The sequence below is a fragment of the Crinia signifera genome, chromosome 9 (genome assembly GCF_055691185.1).
Source record: "Crinia signifera chromosome 9, ASM5569118v1, whole genome shotgun sequence".
Classification (NCBI taxonomy): domain Eukaryota; kingdom Metazoa; phylum Chordata; class Amphibia; order Anura; family Myobatrachidae; genus Crinia; species Crinia signifera.
The window spans coordinates 42,245,047-42,266,510 of NC_139225.1; the positions used below are offsets into that span (position 1 = coordinate 42,245,047).

Genomic DNA, 21,464 nt, shown 5'->3' on the forward strand with positions numbered 1-21,464 from the left:
ACTATTATAATCTCACTCCATGCCCTAGTGGAAGGTAGGGCATGAAATACCGCCTGTCGGCACATGTCGGCTCAAAAAACAGTGAAAATCCCCATGTCGACCTTATGACCTGTCGACCTTCCTCATGTTGACCTATAACCATGTCGATCTTGTTCCACGTCGACCTTTCAGCATGTCGATCTAGTGTTGTTGACCTAATGTCGACCTAGATCAGTCGACCAAACGACCGTTTCCCCAGGTCCTGACCTGGGTAGAACATGACTATGACCTGGGTAGAGGGCAGTGTAAATGGGTACACTGGGTCATCCCTCTTAACGAATGATTGCTATTACCTGTTCTAAACAGGTAAATGGGTAAGAAAGGTGTTTCCACACAGGTAATAACAATCAAACATGAAGAGGGAAGTCCAGAAACAGAGCATTGTGTCCCTCCTGGAAAGGGTCATGTTGGGAGGTATGGTACACTAACTCAAACCATAAATAACTGTCTTTTTTACACAAATTGATCCGCAGAGCCGCCCAAAGGATCTAGATCTTTTCAGTGACCGACCCGGGTCGAGTCGGGTCGGCGAAAAGATCCGTTTTGCCCATCTCTAGTGTCACTGGGAACACATGTGTGTAACATTGCGCACATGTCCAACCCGCAGCTGCCAGCATGGCACATGTGATGCAATTCGAGGGAGAGACGGAATACGAGTACGCAGCGCCGCCAATTACTAGGAACACGCCCCCCTCTCCGTCACTGCCGCCCAGAAATTGACAGCGGAGCCGCCTACTCTTCCCCGTTGCTTAGTAACAGGACGCCTGGTAACATTACTCTGAGTACTGGCCGTCCCGGGCACCGGGGGATCGTACAATGCCGCCCAAGAAGAAGAAGGGGAAGGGCAGCGCCAAGAAGCAGGGGAACCCATCGCAGCCGGCTGCAGGGGAGCCGGTGTCCCAGGACAGCAAGGAGTACTACCTGCTGCAGATCCGGGACCTGGAGGGCCGTGTGGAGAGGTGAGCGCGTCGCCGGTGTAAATGGATTCTCGGCACCATAAGCAAAACTTTAACCCCTTCCCCCGCCAGCTCTGGTTCCCCAACATCTGGACTGCCTAAAGCAGGGGTGTCCAAACTTTTTCATATCTGTCTGCTGGCCAGACTGACAGCTCCGTCCAAGAGGTTCTGCAGCAGCTGTGCTCTTACTAATCGTCCCATTTTAAAACAGGGACAGAAAAACTGCCTCCTCACCAATATGTAGGGATCATTGGTTACAAGAACACATTTAGATCTTAAACATCAATTTTTTTTTACAATACATGCGCCACAATTAGTCAGGTGCGCTTACTTACAGCAAATTCGGTTATACACCAGATTTATTTATTTTTATTTATTTTTATTTATTTATTAACAGTTTCTTATATAGCGCATACATATTCCGCAGCGCTAATAAAAATAATAGTGAAAAACATATTCACTATTAGATTTGTTTTACACAGTAGCTATAGGACCTTATTCTAGTTTTTAAAGATTTAAAGCCCGTCCGCCATTTGCATTGCCGCCCGCCCTATTTGAGCCTAGGGGGTGAGAACCACATCGCCGACCATCGAATGATGTGGAACATGCCCGCAAAACTAATATACTCTCAGGTGCCTTAGCCTTCTGTGCGCCCTGTGCGAGGATACGGTGATGACACTGCCCCCGGCAGCCACGTCACTGCCTCATTTCCCTGGGAATGCCCAGCATTAACATGGGAACACCCATGAAACGCTGGGTGTTCCCATGGGTGCGTTTCTTCACTGCTGCCCCTGTGATTGTTGGGTGTGAATGGGACGGCGAACTTACAGTTCGCACCCAGTGTCTGCACATGTGCATAAATGCGCATGCGCAGAGGTGCAACATTGCTCCCCCGTGCAAATTTGGACCAGAATAAGGTTCTTAACAAAATATGAATGAATAACTAATAAAGAAAGCACCTGCAACCTTCATCGATGCCATCTTTCAAGCTACCGTGCTGACATAAATATATATATATATATAGAAGATGCAATGCAGCGGCACTCAAACAGGACTTCAACAAAAAAAACAAAAAACAGTCCAACCACTTTGGTGTTCACCGTTCGACGTTTCAGTCAGCTAGACTTTTATCAAGAATTTGGGCATACACGTATGAGCAAGTTCTTGATAAAAGTTTAGCAAACTGAAACGTCAAATGGAGAACCCCAAAGTGGTCGAACTGTTTTTTTATTTTTTGTAGTCCTGTTTGAGTGCCGCTGCATTGCGTCTTCTACTGATTGCTGTTCTTTGCACCTTTGAAGGCACCCTTGCAAGTAGACTATGTTTCAACTGGTTCAGTGCCAGCCTGCTGGTATGTATATATATATATATATATATATATATATATATATGTATGTATATATATATATTTACTAGGTGATTCATCGCGCCCTACGGGCGCTCTTCACACCGTCGTAAGGGGCTGCGCCCCCTTAATTTGGGAACATTTGTATATGAGAAAGATGGTTAGAATTGTATGAAAGATGCCTGTATTGAAACTTGAGTTATAGGTGAAATGTGTTAAATAGAGAGCATATGATGTGGAAGGGGGTGTGTATTGTTTTGTTTAATTAAAATGCGGTTACAGAGTAAGATGTACATTGATAGTGTGGATGGTACAGTGACATTTGTGGGTGTGTGGGGGGGGGGGCTGTGTGTGCATGTTGTTTAGGTGTGTGCAATAGTATAGTAGGGTGTTTCTGAGCCAGTGGCTCCACACTGGCGGAGGTCACGACACAGGAAAACAGGAGGCTGGCTAGTGATAGGGGTGTGTGGGCATAAGGGGGACTAAAGAGGAAGGTGGGAGATACTGTGCAGCTTCTGCAAGTGGGTGAGGGTCCAGGGTGGCAGTACAGGAGTACAGGATGGTGGCCCTTAGTCAGTGTCTCCTCCTACTGGGTGGGAGTTTGGGTGCATGAGAGCAGGAGGCTGGGCTATGAGGCATGATAGGGGCATGTGGGCAAAACAGCGTCAGCGACTCCCCAGTGGTGGAAGTTACGGTTCAGGAGAGCAGGAAGCTGGGTAGTGATAGGGGTGTGTGAGTTTACGGGGGACTAAAGAGGGGCTTAGGGGTGCCATGAATTGCGGGGGGTGCCGTGAATCAAGGGAGGGGGGGGGGGCGCAGGTGTCGGCGAATCGTGGGAGGGGGCGTGAATTGCGCAAGGGGGGTTGCGAATTTGCGGGAGGGGGGTGCGCGGGGGGTCCGTGAATTGCGGGAGGGGGGGGCACGGGGCGCGATGAATCACCTAGTTGGTTATATATTCTTGTAGAAGGATGGTAGGATGTTGCTGTCATTCAGAATGCATTTACATAAACAGTAATAGTAGCAGTAAAAGGTCTGACTTAAAACACCTACAGTAAAACAGAACAGGTGTTCTATATTATACAAAGAATTGGTTGATGATGTGTAGGTTGACGTGCACATAGTTCATAGTTGTCACTGGGAAAAAATTGCTACAAGAAAAAATCAACACAGAAAGTTCAACACATGTAAATGTTGACATAAGTGTGGCACTTCATTGGTGTCCATGTCGACACATGAGAATGAATATGAAAACATTCCAAAAAAGAAAAATAAATCTTCAAAAACTCATGTCAACCTTTTTCATTGTGGACCATAGCGGTGCCAGTGTTTTGCATGTGCCATTTAATCCTGGAGTTGCCGTGAATCGCGCACGGGGGTGGGGGGGAGGGAGGAGGTGAGGGGTGTCCGCGAATCACGGGAGGAGGGGTCGTGGGTGGATGCCGTGAATTGCGGGAGGGGGGGGGGTCGCGGGTGGGTGTGGGTGCCGCGAATTGTGGGAGGGGGGGTTCGGGGGGTTGCAGTGAATCGCGAGAGGGTGGGTCACGGGGGGGGGGGGGTTGCCGCAATGACAGGAGGGGGGGTCAGGGGTGGGGAATCGCGGTAGGGGGGGGTCGTGGGGGGCACCGTGAACCGCGGGAGGGGGGGCCCGGGGGGTTGGCGCAAATCGTGGGAGGGGGGGCGCGGGGTGCCACGAATCGCAGGAGGGGGGGTGTCACGGGGTGGGGCCGCGAATCGCGGGAGTCACCGGGGGTGCCGCGAATTGCGGGGGGTGTGCTGCAAATCGCGGGAGGGGGGTCGCGGGGGGTGCTGCGAATCGCCACAAGAAAAAATCAACACAGAAAGTTCAACACATGTAAATGTTGACATAAGTGTGGCACTTCATCGGTGTCTATGTTGACACATGAGAAGGAATATGAAAACATTCAAAAAAAGAAAAATAAATCTTCAAAAACTCATCTCAACCTTTTTCATTGTCGACCATAGCCGTGCCAATGTTTTGCATGTGCCATTTAATCCTGGGGTTGCCGTGAATCGCACGCGGGGGGGGGGGAGGGAGGAGGTGAGGGGTGTCCGCGAATCACGGGAGGAGGGGTTGTGGGTGGATGCCGTGAATTGTGGGGGGGGGGGGGGGGGGTGGGTGCCGCGAATTGTGGGAGGGGGGGCTCGGGGGGGTTGCAGTGAATCGCGGGAGGGTGGGTCGCAGAGGGTTGCCGCAATGACAGGAGGGGGGGTCAGGGGTGGGGAATCGCGGTAGGGGGGGTTGTGGGGGGCAACGTGAACCGCGGGAGGGGGGGCCCGGGGGGTTGGCGCGAATCGTGGGAGGGGGGGTCGCGGGGTGCCACGAATCGCAGGAGGGGGGGGGGTGTCACGGGGTGGGGCCGCGAATCGCGGGAGTCACCGGGGGTGCCGCGAATTGCGGGGGGTGTCCTGCAAATCGCGGGAGGGGGGTTGCGGGGGGTGCCGCGAATCGCCACAAGAAAAAATCAACACAGAAAGGTCAACACATGTAAATGTTGACATAAGTGTGGCACTTCATTGGTGTCCACGTCGACACATGAGAATGAATATGAAAACATTGAAAAAGTGAAAAATAAATCTTGTCAACCTTTTTCATTGTCGACCATAGCCATGTCAGTGTTTTGCATGTGCCATTTAATCGTGGGGATGCCGTGAATGGGGGGGGGGGAGGGAGGGAGGTGCATACCTCCCAACATGACCCTCTCCAGGAGGGACACATTGCTCTGTTTCTGGACTTTCTTCTTAATTTATGGATTACCATCACCTGTGTTTCTGGACTTTCTTCTTAATTTATGGATTACCATCACCTGTGCTTAAACACCTTTCTTATCAATTACCCTGTTTAAAACAGGTGATGACAATCATAAATTAAGATGGAAGTCCACAACCCAGCGTCACAGCTCCAGACACACTTTGAGTGACAGATGTAGCCAAATATATAAGAGATTATAGACATGGTAGGGGCTCTGTACACACTAAATTAATTGATATTAATAAATGGTGGAGATTTAGTTCATGGATTGATCAATGCATTTAAGCCTGCAGCCCCCTTCACGGGACCCCACTTTTCTGCAGGTCCTAACACTGTTGCTCAAAATGGCTACAATACACATAGCTATCACATTAATGTTTGATTCCAGGCATGCTGTGGATTACATGGACTGTGACCGATATATATATATATATATATATTTATTCATAGACGTGCACCTTTTATGTGGGCAGGTACAGTGCAAATTAGTGTACCCAGCATGAACCCCTAAATGAGCATTAATGTATAAGATATATTAGCTAGTAGTATCTGGCATTCAGAAGCATTCTCATAATGTCCGCATTGATCCAATCCTTTTGTAGCAAGTAAAGCCGTTAGATGCTGTATAAGTGTACCCCATCCATATTATTCTGTTCTCTCTTCTTATCACACAGGTATCAAACAAAATGGGATGATGTTGCCGCTAGGGAGAACCTGCTCCTGGCACAGTATAACCAGGTCTCCAGTGACAAAAATGAGATTGTGTCATTTCTCAAGCGCACACTGGACCAGCGCACGGATGAAATACTGGACCTTAAAGACCAGCTGGCTGGCCTCCAGCAGGCCAAAGACGACGAGAGAGATGCCTATGTATCACAACTGTCTCAGCTGCGACATGAGTTCCAGAAGACTAAGGACCATCTTACCTCAGAGAACATGATGTTAGGTAATGCCTAATGACAGTGTACATTACTTTCCTCTGTGGTTGGAACTATAGATACAAAAATCACTTCATACAATATGGCAGAATTATACATCAATGGCAGAAACAGAATTCTGCATTGTAACACTCTGAAAAGGACCAGGCTGGTATAATGTGATGTCCGGGGGTAATCTGTGGGCTGCATGACTAACCTATTCCCATTAATCACAGCGGGTAAGTTGGCCTCCTTGGAGGAGTTCAGGGAACAGAAAGAAGAGCTGATGAACAAGTTTGCTGCTCTCGAGGAGAAGTTACAGAAACAAGAAGAAGAACACAAAGATACGATGTACAAGCTGGAGAAGAAGGCTGTGCTGGACAAGGACAGGTAAGTACTGTGGACCATGGGACTCATGGGAACTATTGAGCATTAAATATCTCTGATATCAGATGCAATCCGTCCATTCCCGACGGCAGCTGCAGCCCCCATAGATCTCTGGGGTATGGGTCATAGGGTTGACACTATGAAGGTCGATGTACATTAGGTTGACCACTAAAGGTCGACATGGCTAAGGCCGACAGGGTTGGAAGGTCGACACAAGCATTAGGTGGACAATGGGAAGGTCGTCAGTCAAATAGTCGACATGAGTTTTTCAAGGAATTTTTTTGTTGTCCCGAATTTCAACATAAGTCGACAAGGACACCATATCAGTGTTCCGTGTCCCATTGCATGGCTCGGAGCCTTGCTGCGCTCGGCACACTATTATATTCTCCCTCCACACCCTAAAGGATAAAAGGGTATGAAATACCGCCTGTCGGCATAAGTCGGCTCCAAAAAACGTGAATAACTAATGACGACATTTTGACTGTCAACCTAATGCTTGTGTCGACCTTCCAACCCTGTGCACCTTAGCCATGTCAACCTATTTCATGTGTTGACCTTTAGTGGTCGACCTAATGTATGTCGACCATCATAGTGTCGACCTATCAACCGAAACCCGTCTGGAGATGTGGTGTCAGGGTCATTGTATCCTGCAATGCGATCCTGGGTGCTAATATCACCTGCAGCTGGCACTGCAAATAGGATTATTTCTAGATGGGCCCCTGAGTGACACCACTGGCGGCTGCTGCATGATCTGTACCAATAACTCTATTACTTTGCTGTTTCTTCTATTCTCTTCTGTTTGGTGGTTTAAAAAATCTTCACTAAATGTCAAGTATACATAGTATTTTTCTAGCACACTGGGCGGATGCACTAAAGGGAAACTGCGGAGGTTATTGCATCGCACCTTGTGATTTTATAGCTTCCTTTTTATGATACTTAAATTATTTTACGGGTGTTTTGTTGTTACCCGTAGTTCCCCTTTGCCACTGCCTGATTGACAGGCAGCAGCGAGAGGGTGGGATGCTGTTTAGACCATTGTCAAAACCTGAAACAGGGGGAGATGCACTAAACCACACCAGTTCACCCAGATACACTTTGGGCCCGATTCAGCCCCATTTGGATGGCTGCGAATTCAAGGCCTGTCCGATATTCGAAAGACTGCACATGCACACAGCCCCCTGCGTACGGACCATGCGAAGGCTAGCATTCGCTGGCCCTACACAAGGTGATTGACAGGCGCCGGGGTGTTGAGAGCGGAGGGGTGGCATGTACCTGCTTGCTGAGGTCTGGCCACTTGCAGCCCAGTGAGCAGGCCCATTGTGTGGGTATCGCATTGATACCCTAATAATTAGGCAAGGGACAGCTCTTCTGATAACAGCGGCTCATCACTGGACTTCCAGGAGTCCCTCTGCGCATGAGCACTATGAGGCTGATGGCCACGGGCATGCTGCAAGAGATCCCTCAACCAGCGCTGCGGAGAGAAGCCAATAGGCTTCTATGCGGGTTAATCTCCGCAATGGAGCCCTGATATGCGGTTAAAAATCCAAGAAAACAGTTTTTACGGCATTTCTCCTTCAGTGCATCTTACCCACAGTTCTTTATTTTTTGCTTGGCAAACTCCTCTCCCTGCAGGTTAAAGAAAGAAATGGTGCAGAGGGTCAATTCAGTGGCAGATGAGTTTCGCAGAGTGTCTAACAGCCAGATGGCGGAGACCTCTAAACGCACCATCCGCGAGAACGTCTCTATTGGTTCTCAGCTCACCAAGATGTCCAATAGGAGCTTAGAGCTGATGCAGGAGAATGACCACTTGAAGGAACAAGAACGTGAGCTGAGGAAACAGCTGGAGATGCTGGAGGAGAATGAGAAGGAGCTAGTGAAGAACAATCTGAGCAACAAAAAGGTGACTGAGCTCTGCACAACTTATATATTAGACATCAGGCCACTCACATGAATCGTTAGGGCTAATATATGTTGGCTGGGAACTGGAGTTCAATGTTTCGAATTTGCAAAGCGAAGACAAATCTGATCCGGTCTGGTGCTGCTCATTGCCCAGCTGACGTATGATGAGGATGTGACATCCTCCACAAGGGACATGGATAGTGTTGGACTGGCCCACAGGGGAAAACCCACGGTGGCCCTCCCCTAGGTGGCCAATCTCAGGATGGGGATTGGTGGGATACCAGAATTTGGACCCAAAATCGCCGGGATTTCAATCTGACACTGAATATGGAGAAGGAAACTTGTTTCCTAGCATGGCGCCCCCAATTTTGATCGTAGTGCGTCTTATCGCATCGCATGCAATATAGCGGCATGCAATGCGATGCGATTAGATTTTTAATTGTACAAGCACCCTGATGGGTGCTTACAATGTTAAATGCACCCCCATTGTCAACGCCACCCCCAATATCAATGTCAACGCGAAGCGTGGCGAGCGGCGGCGGTAGGCATCCTCTGACCTTTTCATACCGCCACTATCCACGTTGGCGTGGAGTTTACTTTAGATAGTGTGGCGAGAAAAGGTTGGAGGACGCGTACCGCCGCCCCTCGCTGCGCTCGCCACACTTCGGGTTGGCATTGATAGTGGGGGTGGCGTTGACAATGGGGATGCATTTAACATTGTAAGCACCCATCAGGGTGCTTGTACAATTAAAAATCGCATTGCATGCCATTTGCTGGCATGCGATGCTATGCGATATTTCATTGCACAAGCACTCCTGTTAATTTAACTGGAAGATCGCATCGCATTGCACACCACTAAATACGGAAGTAACAGTGGCAGCATCATTAGAAAAAATGGAGAAAATTAGTAGCAGGAGGTAAGTAGGAGCAGGGCCACAGTACTGGGTGGCATGGGGAGTGGCTAAGAGGGGGTGCTCGGAAGGGTTGTGGTCATCCCATCATGGAGGAACTAACCATACAGAGGCATCAAATCCGCACTTTGTGGAAGTGTCTGGGCTGCTCATGGGGGGGGGGGGGGGGGCCACGACAGCTGTTCACGGAAACATGGTTGGCCTGCACCTGCCTTTGCAGCTAGGTTGTGCTACAGGGGGCAGACAGTAATGTGTGAGCCCTTTACTGTATAGTGAAGTGCTTGCACAATATGCCTGCAAAATGCAGGTGTGCGTGGCGGCCATGCCCTGTGCTGGGTGGCTCCCCCAGCCTTCCGCCATGGGTTGTAGTTTTGTGAGGATTCGCAGAACCGCAGTGTAAATTGAATTCAGCTCAATTCCCCAAAGCCTCAGCTGAGGGAAAGCTGTATGCGAACAGTGATTTATTCTCTTACATTTGCCACGTGGCATATTAGGTGATCCGTATGTTGACAGATAAATGTCAAAAACAGGAGGAGATGTTGGACCTGGCTGCAGAGAGGGAGCATGAACTGAGTCAGTTACAGATGGAGCATCTGTCCCTTCAGCAGGAGACACGAGCACTGAGGTGAGATCCATGAGAAATGTTGGGCCATTTATACAGGCAATACAACTATGAATGATGTACATAACAAGTTCAAGGATAGTCGGGAAGGGACACATATGGATGACCAGTGGCGGGGATGCCGGCAGTCAGAATTCCAACACCGGCATCCCGATGCAGGGACTCCCAACAGAAGTTTTATGAATATAATTACCCATCCCTAATCATCCCTCCCTACCTAGAACCTAACTGTAACCTCCGCCACGCATCCGAACCCTGCTAGTGCCTTCCTACCTCACTGCCTAAACTTAACCCTCCCAGCGCGCAGCCTAACCCTCCATTATTGGTGCTGGGTGTGCTTTCTCTAGAGAGCGGATGTCATCTCTGGATGAGGCGGTCCAGACATTGGGGGAGGAGAAGGACAAGGTGAACAGGCAGCTAGAAGATGAGAAGAAGAACAGGAAAATTGTGGAGACTGTCTTGAGTCAGGCGACTTTTGCGCTGAAGGACATACTCATGGTACGATGATGCATACAACTTTTGTCTCACTGTCTCAGTGATCACCACTGCTCTGCTTTCCAAAATGACGAAAATGGGAGTTGCAGCACTAAACCACACCCTCCAGGCAAGGGTGTGCCTCTGGCACGGTAGGTCCCAATTCCCCAGATTCCAACGTTGGGAGGTATGGTTAAAATACATATTCCCCTGGTAATAAGGTGTTGAGTGTGAAAGGATAGCAGCTTAAATTACTGAAGGGTGACAGGAGAGCCATCCAATCGCAAAGACCTATATTATTTTATTTATTATAATAAGTATAATAGTTGCTTAACACAAATAAATATAAGATCACCTAAAGTAGGTCAAATTATAAAACCAAACACAACCTCCTAAATTATTAACCGTACCTTGAACCTGAGCCTTAAACCTAACATTAGTTCTAGCAGTCATGTTCCTCCTTGTAAACTTAGATTATTCTGTAAATTTAAACATTATTTATACATTATAAAGTATGGATTATTACCTGTTAGTACGCTTTCCTCTACTCCACCATGGCAGCCACATATGGGTTTTCCTCCAATTAGGTAGATATCTGGAAAGGGAAACACAACAGCCAAAAAAACCTCCCCTAGACACGGCCCCCTATATAAGGTCCGCCCCTTTAGTGCTCTGTGTCTCGATTATATAGCTTCCGATCATTTTTTAAATAATATTAAGGGTGGGAAACTGCTGCCATGGTGGAGTAGAGGAAAGCGTACTAACAGGTAATAATCCGTACTTTCCTCTACCTCCCCATGGCAGCCACATATGGGTAATACCATAGCAATAACACAGTAGGGAGGGAAAAAGAAAAACAAGAAATAATAATTAGCACTTCAAAGGATACGAGGTTGTCTTCACCCCTTTATTCTCCTTCTTTTTTTTTTTTTTTTTATATTACAGCACTTAGGATTTTCCTGCCCAGTTTCGCATCACTGGAGGCTCCTACGTCTACTCTGTAATGTTTTGAAAACGTGTGCGCTGAAGCCCAGCATGCTGCTTTACAAAGCTCCTCTATTGATGCCGCACCTTTTTCTGCCCATGATGCTGCTACGGCTCTTGTCGAATGGGCCTTAATTCCTTTAGGCACCTCCATCTTCCTTATCTTATAAGCTTCAGCTATGCACTCTTTCAGCCACCTTGCTAGTGTAGCCTTCGATGCACCTAATCCTTTATTTTTCCCTTCTGTTACTAAGAAGAGCCTCTTTGACTTCCTCCAACCTTCCACTCTTTGAAGATAAATTATCAATGCTCTCTTTACGTCCAGGGTATGTAGCCTTCTTTCTTTCTCATTCCCTGGGTTAGCACAGAAAGCTGGCAGCACTATTTCTTGGTTGATATGAAACTGGGACACTACTTTCGGGAGGAAATTAGGGTTAGTTCTCAACACCACCTTATCCTGAAAGAAGTTGAAAAATGGTTCCTCTGCCCAAAGCGCCTGCAGCTCTGATACTCTCCTGGCCGATGTAATTGCGACCAGAAAAACAACCTTCATCGTTAACTTTTTGATAGGTATTTCCTGCAGTGGCTCAAAAGGCTCTTCCGTTAGTACGTTCAGTACTAGATTCAAGTCCCACGGAGCCATGGGGTTATGAAATTGCGGCCTTATCCTTCTTAGTGCCTGCACGAACCTCCTTACATATTTGTCTTCTGATATTTTTGTATCCAGCATGGCTCCTAGTGCTGAAATCTGCACTCTTAAAGAGCTGGCTGACAGCTTTTTCTCTAGCCCTGTCTGCAGGAAGTCCAGAATTGTGGGTATCGACCTAGGGTTTCTATGCCCTACCTCGCAAAACTGAATGTAAGTTTTCCAAATCTTATAGTATGTAGCTGATGTATTCACCTTCCGTGCCTTAAGCAGCGTATTTATTACTTTCTGAGAAAAGCCCTTTTCTACCAGTGTTCTGGTCTCAGTAGCCATGCCATCAGACCCCAGTTGTCTGGTTGTGGTCTCGTGTAGTTCCCCTGTCTTAACAGGTCTTCCCTGTCTGGAATCTTCCAAGGAACGTCCACCGCCATTCTCACTACTTTCTGAAACCACGCTCTCCTCGGCCATAAAGGTAATATTGTTATCACCGTTGCCTCCTCTCTTTGTATTTTGTTGAGCAACCTCGATATTACCGGAAACGGAGGGAAGACATACGATAGGCCTGTGTTCCACTGCGCCGTCAGAGCATCCACCTGACTTGCTCCTGCCTCCCAGTGCCTTGACATGAAGGTGGGTACCTTGGCATTGGCTCTTGTGGCCATGAGGTCTATAGCTGGACATCCCCATTTTTGCACTATGAGTTGAAACACTTCCTGGGACAGCTCCCATTCTCCTGCTTTTATTGCCCTTCTGCTCAAAGCGTCCGCTGCCTGATTTTGTTCTCCTGCTATGAATACTGCCGTGATGCTCTTTACGTGTAGTTCTGCCCATTGCAGCAATTCCTCCACGGCCTTCATCATACTCCTGCTCCTCGTTCCTCCTTGCTTGCAGATATATGCTACCACCGACTTGTTGTCTGACCTGATTATTACTTCTTTTTTGTATAACCGGTCCCTGAAGTTCTGGCATGCTAGATACACTGCATACATTTCTCTTAGGTTGGAGTGAAGCCGGCTGTAATGCTTGTTCCATTCTCCTTGCGTTGCCTGCCCTTGGCAGACCGCTCCCCAACCTGATTGGCTGGCATCGGTTGTAACTACGACCTGTTCGCCTGTTATGAATGACCTGCCTTTTGATATTCTTCTTGGACTCAACCACCACCGCAGATCCTCTTTTGCCTTCTTTGATATCTGCACTTTTTGCAACAGATTTTTTCCGTCGCCGTCCCATTGAGCTAACAGGCAATTCTGAAAGGCCCGCATGTGGAATCTTGCCCAACTTATGGCTTCTAGTGCAGCCGACATAAGACCTAGTATCCTTACGCAGTCTCCGGTGCGTACCACCTTTTTCTTCAGAAGCCCCGCAATCTCGCTTCTCAGTTTGTAGCTTCTTTCTTCCGTCAGGCGTACTGTCATTTTGACCGAATCTATTACAAACCCCAGATACTTCACTGTGTTGTCTGGTTCTAGTTGGCTTTTCTTTTGGTTCACGATTCATCCGTGTTCTTGCAGGTAGCTTATCACTCTGTCTGTATACTCTCTTGACTGTTCTGCAGACCTCGCCATGACAAGTAAGTCGTCCAGGTATGCCCATACTGGAATGCCTTCCTTTCTTAAATTTGCTATCAATACTATTAGAACCTTTGTAAAGGTTCTTGGCGAAGTACAGAGGCCGAAGGGTAATGCTGTGAATTGATAAGTTACTCCTTTTAGGCGAAATCTTAGGTACTTCTGATGCAACCGATTTATTGGAATATGCAGATAAGCGTCCTTTAGATCTATCGTTGTTAGAAACGCCTTCTCTTTTATATCCGGGAGTATTGTACGTACTGACTCCATCTTGAACCTTTGTGTCTTTACAAAAGTATTTAGCCTTCTTAAGTCTAATATTGTCCTGAAGCCCCCCCGTGGCTTTCCTCACCACGAAGAACCTGGACTGCCATCCTTCGTTTTCTTGGTCTTGTGGTACCACCACTACCACTCCTTGATCTATCATATTTTTGAGGCTTTCTATCAGTGCCTTTCTTTCTTCTGGATTCTTCGGAACCGGTGATTCCTCCTTCCAGCATCCTGGTGTCTTTATGAATTCTATTTTGTAACCTGATGAGATAACTTCTCTCACCCAGTTGTCTTCTACTGATTGGTCCCAGACAAGATGAAATTCTCTTAGTCTGCCCCCAACCTTTAGCTTGGCGTCATTGTGACATGTTTCTGAATCCGAATCTTCCTTCTTTGCCCCTTTGGCCACGAAAGGATCCCCTATTACTAAACCAGGGTCTTCTGTACCCCCTTCCTGGCCTGTATGCTCTTGCTTCCTTGAAGTCCGTTGTCTGAAACTTTTGTTGTCTGACAAACGGCCTCCTTGTAGACTTTTCCTGTGGAAGCCATGATGACTTCCCTCCTGAAGTTTTAGATATTATGTCGTCTAGATTTTTCCCAAATAGGTAGTCGCCCTGAAAGGGAAGGGACACTAATTTATTTTTGGATTGGGCGTCTGCCACCCATGGCTTCAGCCAGAGCGCCCTTCTGGCTACAATTGTTGCCGCATTACTCCTTGCTGCTAGCCGCACATTGTCCAGGGAGGCATCACATATAAATTCAATAGCTACCTGCATATTTTGGATTACTTTCAGCAGCTCTGACCTCTTAATCCCGTCTAGTAGGTCCGACTCCAGGTCTTGGCACCACAACCTCAGAACTCTGGATGTTACTGCCACCGCCGAGGAGGCTTTTATGGCTGCTCCTGAAGTCATATATTGCTTCCGTAGGCACATCTCTAGTTTTCTTTCCATTGAATCTCTAAACACGTTTACGTCTTCCAATGGAAGGGTGGTTTTTCTAGAGATACGGGCAATAGCTGCATCGACCTTGGGTACAGTCTCCCATTTTTTAACTTGCTGATCCTCAAACGGGTACATCTTCGTAATCCTTAAAGGTACCGCCACCTTTTTATCTGGACTATTCCATTCCTCTTCCACAATGTCCTTCAATGGTTTAGACAAGTGAAAGGTTTTACATTTCTTCTTTTTATCTCTGAATAGAAGATCTTGCAATTTTCCCTCTTCCTGAGGGTCCTCAATCTCTAAGGACTTGTTAATCAGTCCCAACAGATTATTCAATAAATCTGGGTTGAATTCCAGATCAGCTTTATCAGAAGGAAGCTCACCTTCCTCTATTTCTTCTCCTGCAGCTATGCCTTCTGCCGGTTCAGAACCTTCTGAGTCCTCTGATGGAGGCTCTCTGGGTCTCTTTTTGGACATTTTTTCCAAATCACCCTTTGATACAAACGTATCAGCTAATGCTGATCTAAGCATGGACACCAAGTCACTCATTTGCTCTGGTGCCAGAAATTGCACCCCTTTGCATTTGTCACAGACTGATCCAATTGTTTTGTCAGGTAGTACTTTATCGCAGACTGAACATTTCCCCGTGTGCAGTTTCTTATGTTTTGTTTTTGCCTCCGCTTTGCTTGATTCTCTGAAAGGTATGGAGACAACACTAAGTTCCATCTAATCCACTCTCCATATAAGGAGCATCCAAACTATGACATAAAAAAAAAAAACTTGAAAAACTATACATCCCCTGGCTTACCCTGCCTTAGGAGTTTGTTTCTTTTCCTCCTCCATAGTAACCACTGCACCCTCTATGCAGGAAGAAAAAGACAATGTACTGTCATTCCATGTAATTGGAGGAGGTAAGCCAGCGCCCCAGCAGCGCTGCTGCTTGTAGGGGCCTTACCTGGTCAGCTGGCAGTCTGGACCGACACACTTCCGTTACAAGGTCCTGCGCAATCCCCCTCCTGATGGCAGTGAGTACTCGGCGCTGTCTCCCTGTCAGCGTCACTGTTATGTAGCGCGCCATTTCCCGCGCTGGCTACCGCGTCATCACCTTGCGCCAGTCTCGCTGACGTCAGACGCCGCCTTACATGCACGCGCCAGCGTGCCTCCGTCAGACGCCGCTATCATCCACAGCGTCCGCACGCGCCTGTGCCTCGCGCGAGCTGCACCAGCACCAGCTGGCTCCTGATACCACTACTGCCGGAGGGGGACCGTACCCAGGTACGCGCATATCCCTGACTGCATGAAGCAGCGGGCGCCAAGCTCAGTCTCCCCACTACACTAGGTAGCGGGAGAGCCATACTCCTTGCCCAACCCCTAACTGCACTAGGCAGCAGAGAAGGCTCTTCACAGGATAAGCCACCATCTACCCGGAAAGGGAAAAAAAGACACAGAGCACTAAAGGGGCGGACCTTATATAGGGGGCCGTGTCTAGGGGAGGTTTTTTTGGCTGTTGTGTTTCCCTTTCCAGATATCTACCTAATTGGAGGAAAACCCATATGTGGCTGCCATGGGGAGGTAGAGGAAATACATTTTGGCAATATCCCAATGATGAGACAGCTGCGTCGGGGAATAGGGATTATTAAACATTTAACTTCCTGATTCAACAGATTGGCGTTACCAGCCAGGTTGGGGAATCAGTGCTTATATGTATAGGGGCTTTATAACTAAAAACTAAGGGCCACTCTCAGAGAAAAAATCCTTCTCAAATGGACAAAACCATGTTCACTGCAGGTTGGGCAGATATAACATGTGCAGATAGAATTAGATTTGGGTGGGGTTTTTCTTCAAAGTGAGATCTATATTGCAGTGTAGAAATAAAGCAGTCAGTATTTTCCCTGCACAGAAACAAAATAACTCACCCAAATCTAATTCTCTCTGCACATGTTACATCTGTCCCCCTACAGTGCACATGATTTTGTCCATTTGAGAAGGAATTTGCCTCTGAGAGTGAACCAGAATAAGGCCCTAAACTGTGGCCCTCCAGCTGTTGTGAAACTACACATCCCAGCATGTCTTGCCATAGTTTTAGCATTCCCTAATAGTAAAGCTGTGGCAAGGCATGATGGGACTTGTAGTTTCACAACAGCTGGGGGGCCATAGTTTGGACATGCCTGCCCTAAGCCATCGATTCTTAAAGGCTCTGAAGACTGGATTTAAAGAGCAGTAGTAATACAGGCAAAACGGTACTTATTTCCTAGCACGGCACCCAATATTTTGATCGTAGTAAATCTTATACAATCGCATCACATGCAATATAACGGCATGCAATGAGATTCGATTTTTAATTGTACAATTGTAATTGTGTGCGGGCGCCCGCCGCAGTATCCATACATATAGTAAATGTGGTAGAAGAAGCTGGTACACTAGGCATGTGCAGCAGCTCTGCATGATGTGGTGGCAGCACTATTGATCATATTATATACTAGTGCTATTGTTGTCTCAATTTAAGGCACTTGCCAAGAGAAGGGGGCTTTCCGGGCAACCAGAAACCCCCCCTGCTTTTGCCTATAAGTCACTGGTTCTCAGTAATCACTGTCGCACACAGCTACTGTTGCAGTGTGATTTGCAGAATATTATTATTTTATTAACCATTTCGGTACTTATGTAGTATCTGGACGCCCGATTATCGCATCGCATCCGACCAAATCGCATGCGATGCGATGGACCCGATTTTCCATAGGATTCTATGGGAAAAAGGGTCCTTTTCATTTCCCCACTATCCAACTACGCATGGAGTTGGATATAAACCATGTGGTTAATCGCAGCGAGCCACCGAGCCCGAAGCATGGCGAGCCCCACGAGGGGACGCGGATTTGTTAAAAAGTATTCCGCATCCGCTCGCCACGCTTCGGGCTCGATGGCTCGCTGCGCTCACCACAGGTTTATATCCAACTCCATGCGTAGTTGGATAGTGGGGAAATGAAAAGGACCCTTTTTCCCATAGAATCCTATGTTAAAATGGACTCAGTCCATTTTAACATTGAATCCTATGGAAAAATCAGGTCCATCGCATCGCGTCGCATGCGATGTGATGCGATGGACCCGATTTTTTAATCGGGCGTCCAGATACTACATTAGTACCACCAATTCTTATATAGCGTAACATGTTCCATTGCGCTTTACAATAGAAGACAGTGATACAACAAACTGGTCATTTACAGACAGTCAAAGGTATGAGGGCCCTGTGCGCAAGCTTACAATCTATATTATCATGTATTATACAGCTTTTAGACCGTAAATTCAGGGTTCGCACCTGGACTTTGAAACGGTTCAGTCCTGGTGCGACCCTGCATTTTGGTCCATTTGCATTGCTTCAGTGAACCCATTCGCTGACGTCATGTGGGGGTGAGGCAGAGGTTCGGAACGTCATGGGGGGCAAGGGAGAAGGCAGCGCTTAGAGCTGGCGCTGTTTCAAGCACTGCCTCCTCCTACGTGTGAACGGGAAACGTGTTGCTCGACCCAATGAACCCATTCACACTGCAAAGCAACATGGAAACAAACCGGAAAGAACCCTTCATTTTTACCGGTTCGTATTGCCGTGTTGCTAGCGGTTTCTGGGACCCGGTAACCCCTTTCGCATCGCATCAATTTCTGGGTTGACCCGGCAGGAAACCGGTATTTAGGTGCGATGTGAAAGCGGTGTCAATCAGCTGGTTCTACTGCTGTCATGATCATCAACTCTCCTAATCTACTGCAGATGCAGTCTTGTAGAGGTCCCCAGCCACAGCCAACATGACTCCGAGCTACATCAACAAAACTCATGCAAACCTCACAACTATAAAGCCTGTGCTATTTTCAGCATCTCCATGGTGTAATATACCTTTAAAATGACAGAATACCCCTATACTTATATTGCCACTGGTTATGTCGCTGCAGGAGGAGCCAAACCATCAGTTGGAAGACACTGAAGTTGCAAAACTAGCAAGACGCAACCAGACTCTGCAGAAGCTTCTCTTGTTATTAAACAGCGCAGCCAGTCTGGGCCTAGGGCCTTCCTTAATGGACTTCCAGAGCAGAGAGGCTCAGAATATGGAGACTGACATGTCACCTAAGAGCTACAGGTACAAAATAATCACTAATAACTGCAATGTCTGCATCATTTATACAAGCAGAGACCTCGTTAACTAGGTAGCAATGTCTACCCTGAATACTAGCTAAAAACTTTGTGTTTTCTAGGCAGATGGTGTCTCCTGCCTTAAAGGGCCCTGGAGTTATCCCTCATTATCGAATGGGAGATTTGGGCCTAGTGACCAGACAAGACACCTCTAATGTTGTGTTCAGCAAAGTAGGACCGCTGTCTAGAACCACAAAGCTTGGCCCAATCCAAGCTAAATCTGCCATAGAGAAGGTAGGTCTCTTCCAGTAAAGCAAGGGCACATTCCTTCACGAGTAATAAACATGACATGTATACTGTATTTATTTTTGTGCTTTCAGGACCTGCATGTGCCAAGACAGGAAGACAGAAACCAAAGTACGTTACCAAGAATTCCATCAATACCAGCAAACACGGCTGTTCTTATGGCTAAATAATGACTAACTTGCTGATATATGATATATATACACTGTGAAATTAAAGAGTAGCGAAAAGGTGTAAAACTAAATATTAAGTCATCTTTCTGGGATTCATTACTGTACTCACAATAACCATTGGCTGAAGCGCCAATCTCCCTCATTAGAGCGTGGGAAGTCTTTTAACTCACTTGCAAACAAAAGTAATTTAAGGCCTTGCTGGATTTAATAGAGGCATAGTGTGCCGAGTGCAGCGAGCCATGTGAGGGTATGCAGATGGTGCCCATGTCGACTGTGTCAACAGTTGTGGGAAAAACTCATGTTGACCGTCCCATTGTTGATCTAATGCTTGTGTCAACTTTCCGACCCTTTTGACCTTAGCCACGTCAACCTAAGCCCTGTTGAACTTCAGTGGCCGACCTAATGTATGTCGACCTTAATAGGGTTGACTAAGTGACCATATCCCCTGTATTAAAGATACTTCCTTAAGGCCCCCATACACTGGTGCAATTTCACGATTTCCACAGTTTGGGATGAGAAATCGAGTCAAATGGCGTATTTTACATACAGATTGACCCGATGCACGGTCTTGTGTGCATCGGGTCGGACATGCTGCACATAAGATAAATTGTTTGCACAACCGTCCGGTACATATCATTTTTTTCTTCTTGGGGCAGAAAATGTATCTCAGTCAAAACATGACTAGGTCGCACAAGGAGATTGCACTGATTTATTTGATACGATATCTGTATTATTGTATGTGACTGGGTCTGTATATGGAGCCCAACAGAACTTGTATTGAGAAAAAAAAAAGCTGCGTCATTGTTGTGCTTTGTGTCAGAGACTCGGTTACACACAAATATACAAGTGCAGGGGTACGTTTCTCTTAGAAAATTCCCAGGTGGCCCCACTTCAGCCTCTAGGGGTCCGGTTTTAGACTATGTGCAATCAATTTATATTATTAATCTATTAGAACAGTGGTTCGCACACAGTTCATGTTTTCCAGGTCACCCAATCTAACACCTGTGTATTAAAGGGTCTGTTTCCTAGAGAGCAGGACCACTGCTAAACATGGGTGCTTGGTTCTCTTTTATAGAAACTACACTAAGAATCACCTAATGGTTATCCACACTCTCGCTGGAGGCTGGGCACATACCCCCTTAGTGCATTGTTAGGGGCATATACCTATCTGGGTGGGTTCTTCTTGCCCCCAGTCCAACACTGGCAGCTGCAGTATTCTGAGTATATGCACACATATCATCCTTCGAACAGAATGTGTGGCACTGATTATGGGCAGATTGGCCATAGACCTTACAGAGAAGATTCCCACAGGGCCGATGCACCCGTGAAGCCACCTGTCAATGAGTGACTTAAAAAAAAGATCTAGCCCTGCCCAAAGAAATTGCCTACCCCCCATCCACCTCACAAACCACCTTTGCTGGTTCACACAGCACCGAACGCTGCAAATACTCATCTAAGGCAGGGTTGCCAACCCTCCCGGAATGGCCGGGAGGATCCCGAAAATCGGGTCCCCCTCCCGGTCCCCCGGAAAGGGGGGCAACCCTCCCGGATTCCGGCTGTCCCCTCCCCCCCCCCTCATTTACCTTGTGGTGGCCGTAGCCCGTAGCGTTAAATTGCCGCGATCCGCGGCATTTCGTCGGAAGGGGGGGGCTAAATATGCAAATCGCGCATTTTTGGCCCTGCCCCCTCATCGGAGACCCGCGTATTGCGGTATTTGCATTACTGGGGGCAGGGACTGATGATGCTCCATCAGGCCCCGCCCCCAGAAGTGATGTAGACAGTCTCCTCTCCGGGGTTCTCCCGGAGAGGAGATTGTAAAAGTCGGCAACCCTGATCTAAGGTGGACACCCATTTATATCCATTGTGACATCTGTTACAGGGACAGGAGTGGGTGCTATCTGAGGGTGTAACAATGTCTGGAGTGTTACTGGGCTACACTGGGGGAGGATGGGGATATTTATCAGTGACGTGCGGTGAGATCAGTCACTGGTGAGGCTCTGTATTTTTTAAATTATTATTTTTATTTTTACCAGTTATTTATATAGCGCACACATATTAGGCAGCGCTTTACAGAGTATAGTTAAACATTCACATCAGTCCCTGCCCCAGTGGAGCTTACAATCTATATTCCCTACCACATGTACA

General features: G+C 47.4%; 1 protein-coding gene across 1 annotated transcript; it reads left to right on the forward strand.

The window, feature by feature from the left end:
* The first annotated feature begins 641 nt into the window (after positions 1-641).
* Positions 642-19,390, forward strand: CFAP157 (cilia and flagella associated protein 157). The gene is made up of 9 exons (XM_083158997.1): positions 642-998; positions 5,785-6,056; positions 6,264-6,417; positions 8,047-8,314; positions 9,719-9,849; positions 10,194-10,344; positions 18,666-18,850; positions 18,966-19,137; positions 19,224-19,390. The coding sequence occupies exons 1-9, from the start codon at positions 856-858 to the stop codon at positions 19,317-19,319; spliced, it is 1,572 nt and encodes a 523-aa protein (XP_083015123.1). The 5' UTR covers positions 642-855; the 3' UTR covers positions 19,320-19,390.
* Positions 19,391-21,464: the final 2,074 nt, after the last annotated feature.

Bases quoted from the DNA above. Each gene is read 5' to 3' on its own strand.
- CFAP157 (XM_083158997.1), top strand. From the start codon at position 856: ATGCCGCCCAAGAAGAAGAAGGGGAAGGGCAGCGCCAAGAAGCAGGGG. The intron at 999-5,784 runs GTGAGCGCGTCG...CTTATCACACAG, and splicing joins CTGGAGGGCCGTGTGGAGAG to GTATCAAACAAAATGGGATG. The intron at 6,418-8,046 runs GTAAGTACTGTG...CTCTCCCTGCAG, and splicing joins GCTGTGCTGGACAAGGACAG to GTTAAAGAAAGAAATGGTGC.